At 38.2% G+C, this 12,342-nt stretch overlaps 1 protein-coding gene across 2 annotated transcripts in view; it reads right to left on the reverse strand.

The window, feature by feature from the left end:
* ctnnbl1 (catenin, beta like 1) overlaps positions 1–9,377 on the reverse strand; it is a 43,844-nt gene extending 34,467 nt beyond the window's left edge. For both annotated transcript variants that reach the window (XM_058085215.2, XM_078797665.1), the window contains exons 1-6: positions 9,230–9,377; positions 8,610–8,822; positions 6,764–6,870; positions 6,554–6,695; positions 4,885–4,980; positions 3,242–3,335 (exon numbers count right to left, since the gene is read on the reverse strand). In XM_058085215.2, the coding sequence (XP_057941198.1) occupies positions 3,242–3,335; positions 4,885–4,980; positions 6,554–6,695; positions 6,764–6,870; positions 8,610–8,822; positions 9,230–9,259 (682 nt within the window). In that variant the 5' untranslated portion in view covers positions 9,260–9,377. The remainder of the gene's footprint in view (positions 1–3,241; positions 3,336–4,884; positions 4,981–6,553; positions 6,696–6,763; positions 6,871–8,609; positions 8,823–9,229) is intronic.
* Positions 9,378–12,342: the final 2,965 nt, after the last annotated feature.

Raw genomic sequence — 12,342 nt, forward strand, 5'->3', positions numbered from 1 at the left:
GACTACGTTAAAAAGCCATCGCATTTCAGTATGTGGAATCAAACTATGGAATGGATTGACTAAGGAAGTCAAACAATGCACAACGATGAGCCAATTCAAGAAACAATACAAGCAGTTGATGTTTGCTAAATACAAGGATGAAGAGTCTTGAACCAGTCATGATGTGCTATACATATCACTATATTGACACTTACTATGGTACCCATTATGTCATTGGATGGTTATATCATCTCGTACTTCGGTATGGGACAAAAAATTAAAAAATTAAAAATTAAAAAATTAAAAATAAAAAAAACCTTAAACTGTATTATGGAAAGCAGGAAGTGAAAACCATTACATAAAATTTTATGTAATTGTCGTTGTAGTTCCACACTGAATCATTTACCACAAAGAGATTTCGTAAAACCGCATTTCTATCTGCGATTAAATGCGATTAATAGTAATGGTCATGCATCAGATTACAATTGAATGCATCCCATAATCAGTTCACAGTTCCACATGTCCAAAAGGAGTAGGAAGAAGCAAAGCTTATTAAATCCTACCCCTCCATCTGGTACTTTTACAATCAGTAACTGTTACATTTGTCCACATCCTGCTTTCCATAATACAGTTTAAGGGTTTTTTGTTTGTTTGTTTTTTAAATGTTATTTTTGTCATGTAATTGTGAGTTAACTGTGGACAAAATGAGATTAATTTTCATTTCAACAGCATTCCGGCTCATTCTCTTTCTCTCTAGTGTGACTAAGGTTTTAGCTAGCATTACAGCATTTAAGTAACATAAGTTACTATGGTACCCATTATGTCACTGTATGGTCATATTACCTTGTACTTCAGTACGTGACAAAAAATAAAAAATAAAATAAAAATAAAAAATTAAATTAATTAATTTTTTTAAATCATATTAGGAAAGCAGGAAGTGAACAAATGTAACAGTTACTGATTGTAAAAGTACCAGATGGAGGGGTAGGATTTAATAAGCTTTGCTTCTTCCTACTCCTTTTGGACATGTGGAACTGTGAACTGATTATGGGATGCATTCAATTGTAATCTGATGCATGTTCAAATGAAATTAAAACCATTACCAAGTAATGATGGCACTATTTCTTTAAAGGAAATATAGCATCAGCTCAGGACTACATCACAAAATATGTCACAGATGCTGGTTCTTATATGTACTTGTCTTGCAGTATCACACTCGGAATATAGAGTTGTGCAAAAGTAACATATTCATCCTATACGGTACATATCTCAGGCTGTCAAAAAAAAAAAAAACGACAGCCCTCGGTTGCAACAGGCGAAGTCAGTTGGAGGACAATGCGTTTCCTCTGGTATACGTGCCACGAATACAACAGTCAATCACAGCCGTCGGCGTTGTAACAATTAAGAAAAATACAACAGCGCATTCATTCCTCTTAAATTATCATTAGAAAGCAGCTTCTGCCACATGATCTCTTCATCATAGCGCACTGGCGCAGAAGGAGACAGACAAGAGAGCGATACTGTGGAATGGTGATGAGGGAAGGGAATAGGAAAGGACAAGGCGGGGATGGAAGAGGTAGAGCTGAATGAACAAATAAACGTAAACGAGAGAGAGGAAAATTAGGCGTGATGAGACAGAAAATATAGTCAAGCTAAAAGGACGACGGGAAAAGTCGTGTAAAAAAAGGGAGGGCGAGGCAAAGGACCTTTTATCAGGTATTCAAATGTAGCAGCCAGGCAGCCTCCTGGAGGACAAGCAGGCTCAGAGCAGAGAGCAGCCAAGGCAGACAAAAGGCTTATTGAAGCTGGGAGAGCTTCCTCCATAACAAAAGGGATGTGCAAACAGAGGTGCGCACTTGAATAGACTATACACAGGAAGCTGCTCCCGTGATACGGCCGACATGCATCCTCAGCCAAACACACAAACGCAGGCACACGGACGGACACACACACACACATCTCAACAGCCCTCCTATGACTCGGCTTCAATCTGGCGGCAAAGAAAATAATCATCTCAGTGGAGTCATTTGATGGAAAAAGAGCTGAGAGACAGGAAAGTTTTGAGTCACGCCTAGCTAAACGCAAAGACAAGGACTTTCCAAATTATCTGCACACTAGGGGTGTGTATTGCCAAAAATCTGGCGACATGATATGTATCACGATACTAGGCTCATGATACGATATTACGATATTTATAGGTTATCACATGGTTTGTCTGGTATCATGCCCCCAAGTGTCAGTATCAGCCCGAGACTGAAGGTCATTAGGAAAGCAGGAAGTGAACAAATGTAACAGTTACTGATTGTAAAATAAGTATGTGATACTTATTATAACATACTATTTAATCATGAGCTTATTATCACGTACTATTTAATCAAAAGACCATTTTGTTTCCAGAAAATATTCCGTTTATTACATGTATTATATCTAAACAGTGTAAACACAATAATTGCAAAAATATTTCAACAATAATATTTTATCAACAGTCTTACCTTATCAATGTCTGACAATTAAAGTTCCATTAATCAAGTTTGGGTTTTTTGGTGACTGGAGAAGCACTAGGCACTAAGCACTGCGCTGTTCTCTGATTGGTTGTTTCACGGGCACGATACCAAAGCAGCGCGCTCTGAGTGGACAGCTACGATGGCTGATACTGGACATGGTTAAACTCTATATTTTATCAGTATCACAGCCCTGGGCTTTGACACAGTATCATTTCGGCCTTTTTCCCGTATCATTCATGGGAAGGGAATGTATAAGACTATGTATGTATACATACTTATACATACTACAGTATTAATTGGCCCTGTACCCTAGAAACCGCCCATGAATGATACGGGAAAAGGCCGAAATGATACTGTGTCAAAGCCCAGGGGCAGTGATACTGATAAAATATAGAGTTTAACCATGTCTAGTATCAGCGCACGAGCGTGAACACACAGCGTTTGTTTTGCTGCCCAAACTTGATTAATGGAACTTTTAATTGTCAGACATTGATAAGATAAGACTGTTGATAAAATATTATTGTTGAAATATTTTTGCAATTATTGTGTTTACACTATTTAGATATAATACATGTAATAAACTGAACATTTTCTGGAAACAAAATGGTATTTTGATTAAATAGTATGTGATAATAAGCTCATGATTAAATAGTATGTGATGATAAGATCATCACATGGTTTGTCTGGTATCAGGCCCGGTATCATGCCCCCCAAGTGTCAGTATCAGCCCGAGACCGAACCTATAAGTATCGCCTTACCCAGCGTGTTGAAGACACCGTCCGCTTCCTCTTTAACCTGCTCATCCAGCCGCTCCATATTTTGCACCAGTAAAGCAACCACCTGGCCTTCCAACTACAGATGAAAAAGCAAAAAATAGCGTGTGCTTTCATTCCAATGTCAATGCAAATTAACAATTTCCAATGCAAATTTGTATACAGTAGAACAGACAGGGTCATCAATTGGCGGCTCAACAATGTAAACCAGGGGTCTCAAACACGTGGCCCCCGGGCCAAATGATATGAAAGTTTAATGCTAGTGCGGCCCGCACATGTTTGATATGGATGCTGTATGGTATCATGTACCCAGAAAAAAATATTACGTTTGATTAATGTTCATGTTAAAGGTTAAATAACTGTTAATAGTTATCCTCCCTGTCCGTGTGGAAGTGGTAAGTTTTTGGCTATTTAAGATGAAAGGAAATAACTTGAAGGCAACCGTTTAGGTCGCTAGCTCTCTCGTTTGTGAGTTAGCATGTGTCTCAAGACCCTGCAGTTGCACAATATGTTGTAAATAAAAAGAGTATAAATGTGACTATAGTTGTGTTTTGTCATGTCTACAGGGCTCTAATAATGCTTTGTTCATTTTAATCTGAAAAATATAATTTGTCTACCCACCAACTATATGTGGTTTCTTAAGTTTTTATTATTTGCTGTTTTATTATTATTATTCTATTTATTTATTACTGATTGATTATTTTCACTGATTTATTTTTCATCTTATTTTGTGCAGAAAAATAAAAATTAAGATATTTGAGAACAGTGGAATGTTTTATCAGAGCTTTTATTGTAGGAAATCGGAACCAAAGCACTGAAAAAGTTTGTATATTTTTCTGTTTTTAATAAATGCGTTTTTTTTTTGTTTTTTTTTGGAAAACCTGATGCGGCCCAGCCTTGCCCAGACCCTAGCTCCAGTGGCCCCCAGGTAAACGGAGTTTGAGACCCCTGATAAAACCATGTAAACCATTCCTTTTAATTACACAAGTGCTCACTGATGCAGTACTTTCTCTGCTCTGTGGGGGGCAACAGCGAGGCGTACGCATCACAATGAAGCTGCAGTAGAAGTAGCGACGAAAGAATAAGTGCGTAGTACAATTTCTCAGACGTTTAGCATTACAACAGACAGTAACCAGCTATGAACAGGAAACTATAAAGTAGATTAATAAGAGTCGAGAATAATACAATAGTTACGCAGAGCAACTATACTGTGAGCACATATATGAGTCCAAAAAAGGATGACTACTAAATACGTATACAAGAGACTTTTGTACCCTGTTTTGAAAAGGTTCTATTATAATAACAATATATTGTAATTATATATCATCATTTTGAGAAGCCGCAATGTATATCCCAATATGGACTTTACACCATCGTGAGCTACTATATAAGCAGGATCAACTTAAACGTCCTCCACTGTATAATAATAAGCAAACATCTGCCCCAAGGGCTTTTGGCCCACCAACAACCAGAAGCCAAGAATCCAAGATGGCACACTGGTGATGTCCTCCAAGTCTTCCAATAGACGCTTGAACAAAACAACAGCTGTGCCTACTTTTGGATGCCAGAGACCAAAACGCCAAATCCTGACACCACGCGGTGTCGTACGAGAACCTACGCTCACTCACCAGAGCGTCGATGAGGACTTCGGCGCCTTCCTCGCTTTCATGGAGTGTGTCGATGTCTGTCAGTTCCTGGAGGAGGTCCACCACTGCTATGGCAACATGTAGATCAGGCTCAGGACAATAACAAGAGTGTCAATTATAGACAGTATAATGACTCTCGGGCGGCACGGTGGTCTAGTGGTTAGCGTGCAGACCTCACACACCAGGGTTCAATTCCACCCTCAGCCATCTCTGTGTGGAGTTTGCATGTTCTCCCCGTGCATGCGTGGGTTTTCTCCGGGTACTCCGGTTTCCTCCCACATTCCAAAAACATGCTAGGTTAATTGGCGACTCCAAATTGTCCATAGGTATGAATGTGAGTGTGAATGGTTGTTTGTCTATATGTGCCCTGTGATTGGCTGGCCACCAGTCCAGGGTGTACCCCGCCTCTCGCCCGAAGACAGCTGGGATAGGCTCCAGCACTCCCGCTCAAGTAGAAAATAAATGAATGAATGAATAATTAATTAATTTGTGGGTGAGTTTAAGAGCTAAACGAAATGTTGTTGACGGCTCCTGTATAATATTAAATAATAAATAATAATGTGGAGAATAAATAGATGACATCAAATATGAACAATGTACAGCGTAAACAGTAATTTGTACAACTAATTTAAATAATTTTGAATAAATAATAATAAGTTTTATACAGAAAAATAGTCATACAAAAATATGCTGACTGTATGGTTTTGTAAATAATGGCCCACGGTCTCAAAATGGATATCCTTTTACATAAAATTTGATGTAATTGTCGATATAACTGTCAATATAGTGATATAGCTTATTAAATCCTACCCCTCCATCTGGTACTTTTACAATCAGTAACTGTTACATTTGTTCACTTCCTGCTTTCCTAATATAATTTTTTTAATAGTTTTTTTATTGTATTAATTTTTATTTTATTTTATTTTTTTATTTTATTTTGTTTTATTTTCTGTCACGTACCGAAGTACGAGGTGATATGACCATCCAATGACATAATGGGTCCCATAGTAACTGTCAATATAGTGATATAGCTTATTAAATCCTACCCCTCCATCTGGTACTTTTACAATCAGTAACTGTTACATTTGTTCACTTCCTGCTTTCCTAATATAATTTTTTTGTTTTTTTTATTGTTTGAATTTTTATTTTATTTTATTTCATTTTTTAATTTTATTTTGTTTTGTTTTATTTTCTGTCACGTACCGAAGTACGAGGTGATATGACCATCCAATGACATAATGGGTACCATAGTAAGTGTCAATATAGTGATATAGCTTATTAAATCCTACCCCTCCATCTGGTACTTTTACAATCAGTAACTGTTACAATTGTTCACTTCCTGCTTTCCTAATATAGTTTAAGTTTGTTTTTTATTTTTTTGTCATGTAATTGTGAGTTAACTGTGGAGAAAATGCGATTAATTGCGATCAAATTGAGAATTTTCATTTCAACAGCATTCTGGCTCATTCTCTCTCTCTCTCTCTCTCTTTAGTGTGACTTGGGTTTTAGCTAGCATTAGAGCAGTAACATAACAGCATTTGTACACAAATCCCAACGGAATCACAGTTTCAAGTGGTGTTAAGTGTTCCTCATTGTTAGCTCATTGTAGGGTATTCGCTTGAGATTTAAAATAGTCTATGAGAGAAAGGATATCAGTGTTTTCGTGACTGAGGAGGCCCATGAGCGAGTGAACAGAGTTGAGCTCCACCAGCAGATGATACAGGTCTGGCATGGTGGCAATCACGTGCATCTCCTGTATGATGTCGTTCAGATCCAGTTCTGACTCCATGAACCTGAACAGAAAGACCAACTGAGCTGGGCCTTTAAAAATATAACTTAGCTGAAAAATTAGCGGGCTTACTTCTCTGGATTGTCAGGAAACTTAATCCTGAGTTCCTGGTTTTTGTAGGATCGTTTCTCAAAGGTCAGGATCATTTTCTTCACCGAGCTCTCATCCACCGGCTCTGCCTGTTTGATACAGGAGGGAAAAAGATGGAAAAAGAACAAGACGAGTCGAAGACACATGGCTGCAGCACAAAAGGCACCCTAATTATGTGGAGTGGAGTCTGTGCACTATCAGGAAAAAGGGGATGAGTCTAGCTTCCTTGATGGCTTAAAAGCCTATATAGCGTGGTGGTGGGCCCATAATGACAGGTTAGGAAAGTCACATTTCATGTAATCTGACATTAAAGGGGAGCTGCACTTTCTTGGAATTTTGCCCATCATTCACAATCCTTATGTGAAATATGAACACATATTTTTTTTTCACATAACGAGTTAATTTCAGCTAGCTTACAATACTGTCATTGGAATACACCTTTTTTGACGATGAAGCCCTCTAAAAAAAAAAACGTACAACTTTGCATGGTGCAGGCTGCATAGCGGTTGAGTGGTTAGTGTGCAGCTAGGAGACCCGAGTTCAATTCCACTCTCCGCCATCTCTGAGTGGAGTTTGCATGTTTTTTTCCGGGTACTCCGGTTTCCTCCCACATTCCAAAAACATGCTAGGTTAATTGTCCATAGGTATGAATGTGAGTGTGAATGGTTGTTTGTCTATATGTGCCCTGTGATTTTGGGTGTACCCCCGCCTCTCGACCAAAGACAGCTGGGATAGGCTCCAGCACCCCCCACGACCCTTGTGAGGATAAGCGATAGAAAATGAATGAATGAACTTTGCATGGTTTGACATACTACATGCTGTGATCATGCATTAACACATACACTGATGATAACATGTAATAGTTGCAGTATCCTGACGTATTTTGAATTTATTTTATTTTTTAAATTTTATTTTATTTAAAATACCACCAAAACTTCTTTCTCATTTTTTTCTTTTCCTTTCTCATTTTTCTAATTCTTTGGCGTTGTTAGGAGTTGTAAACAAATGTGGCCTTTATAGCATGTAAACTGAAAAGCAGACCGTGTATCGCGCCTACAGCCACGCCCATAAGGAAGCCCACTCCTCTGTGACATCACAAAGGAACACATTTGCAACGCTCTCTAAAACCGAGCGTTTCGAGCCATCCCAAATTTCTTTCAGGGTTCACTTCCAAATGTGCAAACCTCATTATCTGAAACTTTGGCTCGTGACCCAGTAGCTCCTCACCGCTTTTCAGTTAGCTCTACAAAGGCTTTATTCATTTATTATCAACTCCTGTACTTCCGGGTGTAGTCCGGAAGTACAGTACTTAAGAGCGCTTGGGAGTGTGACCAATCACAGCGAAGTGGGCGTGCTTGGAGGCAGAAAGTGGGTGGATTAAATTAAATCAGGGGAAATACAGCTGGAATAGGTGCAGATTCTGGAAGATCTAGAAAGTTTTCTGTGCGATTTATTGTGTGTAGGTGAGGAGGAAGATACCAACAGCGCCAAGGAGAGGCAGGGTACACCCTGGACTGGTGGCCAGCCAATCACAGGGCACATATAGACAAACAACCATTCACACTCACATTCATACCTATGGACAATTTGGAGTCGCCAATTAACCTAGCATGCACGGGGAGAACATGCAAACTCCACACAGAGATGGCCGAGAGTGGGATTGAACTTGGGTCTCCTAGCTGTGAGGTCTGCGCTCTAACCACTCATCCACTGTGCATTTGTTTTTTGGGTGAAATTTCAAAATGGACCTAAAATGCACGATAACCTTTATTCTCCATTAACTTTGAAAATATGAACATCTCGGTCTCAGCTAAACAGTTCCATTTACCTCAGGGTCATCTTCATCCTGATCCATCAGTTTCTCCAGGATCTTCTTGCGATCCGCCGTAGAGTCGTCGCCATCCCTCATGTCGGCACCTCCTTCTGCACCCGTTCCTGGCCCATCTCTGTGTCTGGCACTTTGCAACTTCTGCTGCTTTGCACTTCTCATGTCCTCCTCTCCTCCATCCTCCTCTCTGGAACGCGTTGCTCCTCTGTCAGGCTACGTGTTCAAACATGGAGTCACATTCATAGACACATTAATAGAAAAATATATAATAATAAAGCTGCAATGAAGTATACAGTACTCTAGGCTCTTGCTATAAATCAAGTGTGTAAAGATACAACAACCCATGCTCTCCTTTACGGCAGTCTAAGCTAATTTGAGCGAGCATGTTAGCCATGCCTCGGAGAAAAAAGTTCAAATATACAAATCATATATAAATAAATCGTCGTATTTTGTCCTGTGTGCTAAAAAAAGAGCACCGTAAACAATTTAGACACGGACACTAACATAAAAACTACAACTAGTAGAAATGACATGCTTGTAGCCCAATGGACACTCTGTGGAAGTGTTAGCGACACAAAGTTATCAAAACAAGACTGTCGAGAAGAGATATAAATCCGTACCTGGTAATTTAACAGCTCCCCGACATCCATATTCTCTGTTTTGAATACGTCAAAGTATAGGAAAAAAAATTGTACTTTAATTGCACGCTTACAACGATGTTTAAGCTGCTAACATTCAGCCGTGCGGGAATGCCGTAAACAGGAACTGTGTCGTAGAGCAGAGATACTGTCGTAAAGTCCGACAAGCTCCTTTAGCCACCGATAGACGATTATGTTATGAAAATAATATGAGAAGAGAGTATAAAAAATAATAAAGTGAAAAAAATTTCAGTGACAGAATTGAAGCATTTCATTGTATGTTTAATGAATTACTTTTTAAAACATTTATAATACTGTCGTTTTTGTGCATGTTTATAATTTTATACTCAACTAAATTAGCTTACAGTGCCATACAGAAGTATTGGAACAGTGAGGTAATTTTGTTTATATTTGCTGTAGACCAGTGGTTCCCAAAGTGGGGTACGTCAATTGCCATAGGGGGTACGTGAATACTAAAAATGAAAAACAATTAGCGCCCAACACTAAAAATTACAAGTGTACCTGAACGCCTCCCATGTTTCAAAAACATGCATGTTAGGTGAAACAAGCAAACCCCTGCGGCCCAAATAAGGATAATTAAATAGACAGCACTGATAAAACATACCTTAGATAGTGAAATTGTGTTATAAAAAACACAAGGAAAACATTTTACTTGTCTAGATTATTTTTTATAGCTATCTTGCATTTGTGGATTGACTTTACAAGGTCTTCTTGTACATACGTGTGATAAAGCTTATTAAAGGACGGACATACACAGTGGAGAAGCGGGCTTGCGTCGAGACAAGGTGGAGAGTGCCTGTCAGAGATAGTGGACATGAAAGCAAATTAATTTGATCCCTATTATGAAGATAATAGCTGTGGTGCAAAACACACACGTACACTTTGACACCAGTGAAACAGATATATTGTAGGTGTATTAACGGCTAATTAATTCATCTTTTTACCGCCATGCATAATAGAAGTCGACTTTAGATTCATAGTAGGATTGGAAAGGGCGACGCTCTTCCCGTGTTAGGTTTCAGTATGTCTTCTCATGTGATGTAATGTTGTTTTAATGTCCTATTTTGTTATGTGATGCTATGTTATGCTGATATGTTGTTATATATTCTGCGTCTTTTATCAAAATAAATGAAAAGTACCATGATAGATGATACAATGATACATCGTGGGGGGGAAAACCTGAGGTTACGGCAGAAGTTGGACCCCATAACAAAAGACAAGTGATCGTATGGCAATATTTATGGTAATAATAATGGTTCAATTTCATTTGCACATGCATCAGATTACAATTGAATGCATCACATAATCAGTTCACAGTTCCACATGTCCAAAAGGAGTAGGAAGAAGCAAAGCTAATTAAATCCTACCCCTCCATCTGGTACTTTTACAATCAGTAACTATTACATTTGTTCACTTCCTGCTTTCCTAATATAATAAAAAAATTAAATTAATTTTATTTTTTATTATTTTTATTTTATTTAATTTTTTATTTTTTGTCACGTACCGAAGTACAAGGTAATATGACCATACAATGACATAATGGCTACCATAGTAACTTTTCCGTTGGGATTTGTGTACAAATGCTGTTATGTTACTTTAATGCTCTAATGCTAGCTAAAACCCTAGTCACACTAGAGAGAGAGAGAATGAGCCGGAATGCTGTTGAAATGAAAATTAATCGCTTTTTGTCCGCAGTTAACTCACAATTACATGACAAAAATAACATTTAAAAAAACAAACAAAAAAACCCTTAAACTATATTAGGAAAGCAGGAAGTGAACAAATGTAACAGTTACTGATTGTAAAAGGTTTTTTTGGAATTATTTTGTATTTTTATTTTTTTGTCACATATCAAAGACAAGGTGATTGTCTGAAATTGAAATTTCAATAACTGTTACATTTGTTCACTTCCTGCTTTCCTAATACAGTAAACCTCGGATATATCGGAAATTCGCTCACAACGGACAGATAAAAAAGAACCAATTTTTCTGTAATGCATTTCCAATAAAAATTCATTGCATATATCGGATTTTTTATAACGGATTTCGCCTATTTCGGACAAAATCTCCAGTCCCGTTCCAATTTCCCTCGCATATATCGGATGGCCGCATGCTATTGAAATGTATGGGAACTTGCCGACTTGTCAATAGCCTGTGACGTCATTATCGTTTGCGTTTACGTTTATCGTTTGGTTTCTAAACCTCCCTAATAGCAACAAGAAGGCATTTCTACAGATTTGAGAATTTTTTTTTTATTTCGTTGTACATGCTCATGTACATGTCTGTAATTCATACAAAGATGTTATAATCTTCAGCTTTGGCTGTGAACATGGATCAAAGAAAGTTCCCCCATGGCATTGCGCGTCCGTGTAATGAATGTGGCGGACATTTTCCGGTATACGCATATAACGGATTTCGCTTATATTGGACAAAACCAGTGGGAACAATTGAATCCGATATATCCGAGGTTTACTGTATAATAAAAAAGCAATTTTGTTTATTAATTTTTATTATTTTTATTTAATTTTTTATTTTTTGTCAAGTACCGAAGTAGGAGGTGATATGAGCATCCAATTACATAATGGGTACCATAATAACTGTCAATATAGTGATATATATAGCACATCATGACTGGTTCAAGACTCTTCATCCTTGTATTTAGCAAATAATTGGCTCATCATTATAAACAAAAAAAAAAAAAGAGTAAAATAGAAAAAGAGCCGACAACAGAAACATCAGTGGGAAAATGAATGACAAAATGCAAAAATACCAACAAAGAAGCCAAAGCCAGAAAGTACTGAAATAGTTAAATAACTTACAGATGCTGGAACATGGAGGCAGACGGTCCAGCTTCCAACTGCAGCAAGACTTAAGAAGTCACTGCAATAAAAAGGAGAAGGCAGCAACTGAAAATAACGCTCACACTCATCAAAACATTCATTCATTCATTTTCTACCGCTTTTCCTCACGAGGGTCGCGGTGGGTGCTGGAGCCTATCCCAGCTGTCTTCGGGCGAGAGGCGGGGTACACCCTGGACTGGTGGCCGGCCAGCCAATCACAGGGCACATATAGACA

The sequence above is a fragment of the Doryrhamphus excisus genome, linkage group LG17 (genome assembly GCF_037039965.1).
Source record: "Doryrhamphus excisus strain RoL-2023G ecotype Guam linkage group LG17, RoL_Dexc_Guam_v1.1, whole genome shotgun sequence".
Classification (NCBI taxonomy): Eukaryota; Metazoa; Chordata; class Actinopteri; order Syngnathiformes; family Syngnathidae; genus Doryrhamphus; species Doryrhamphus excisus.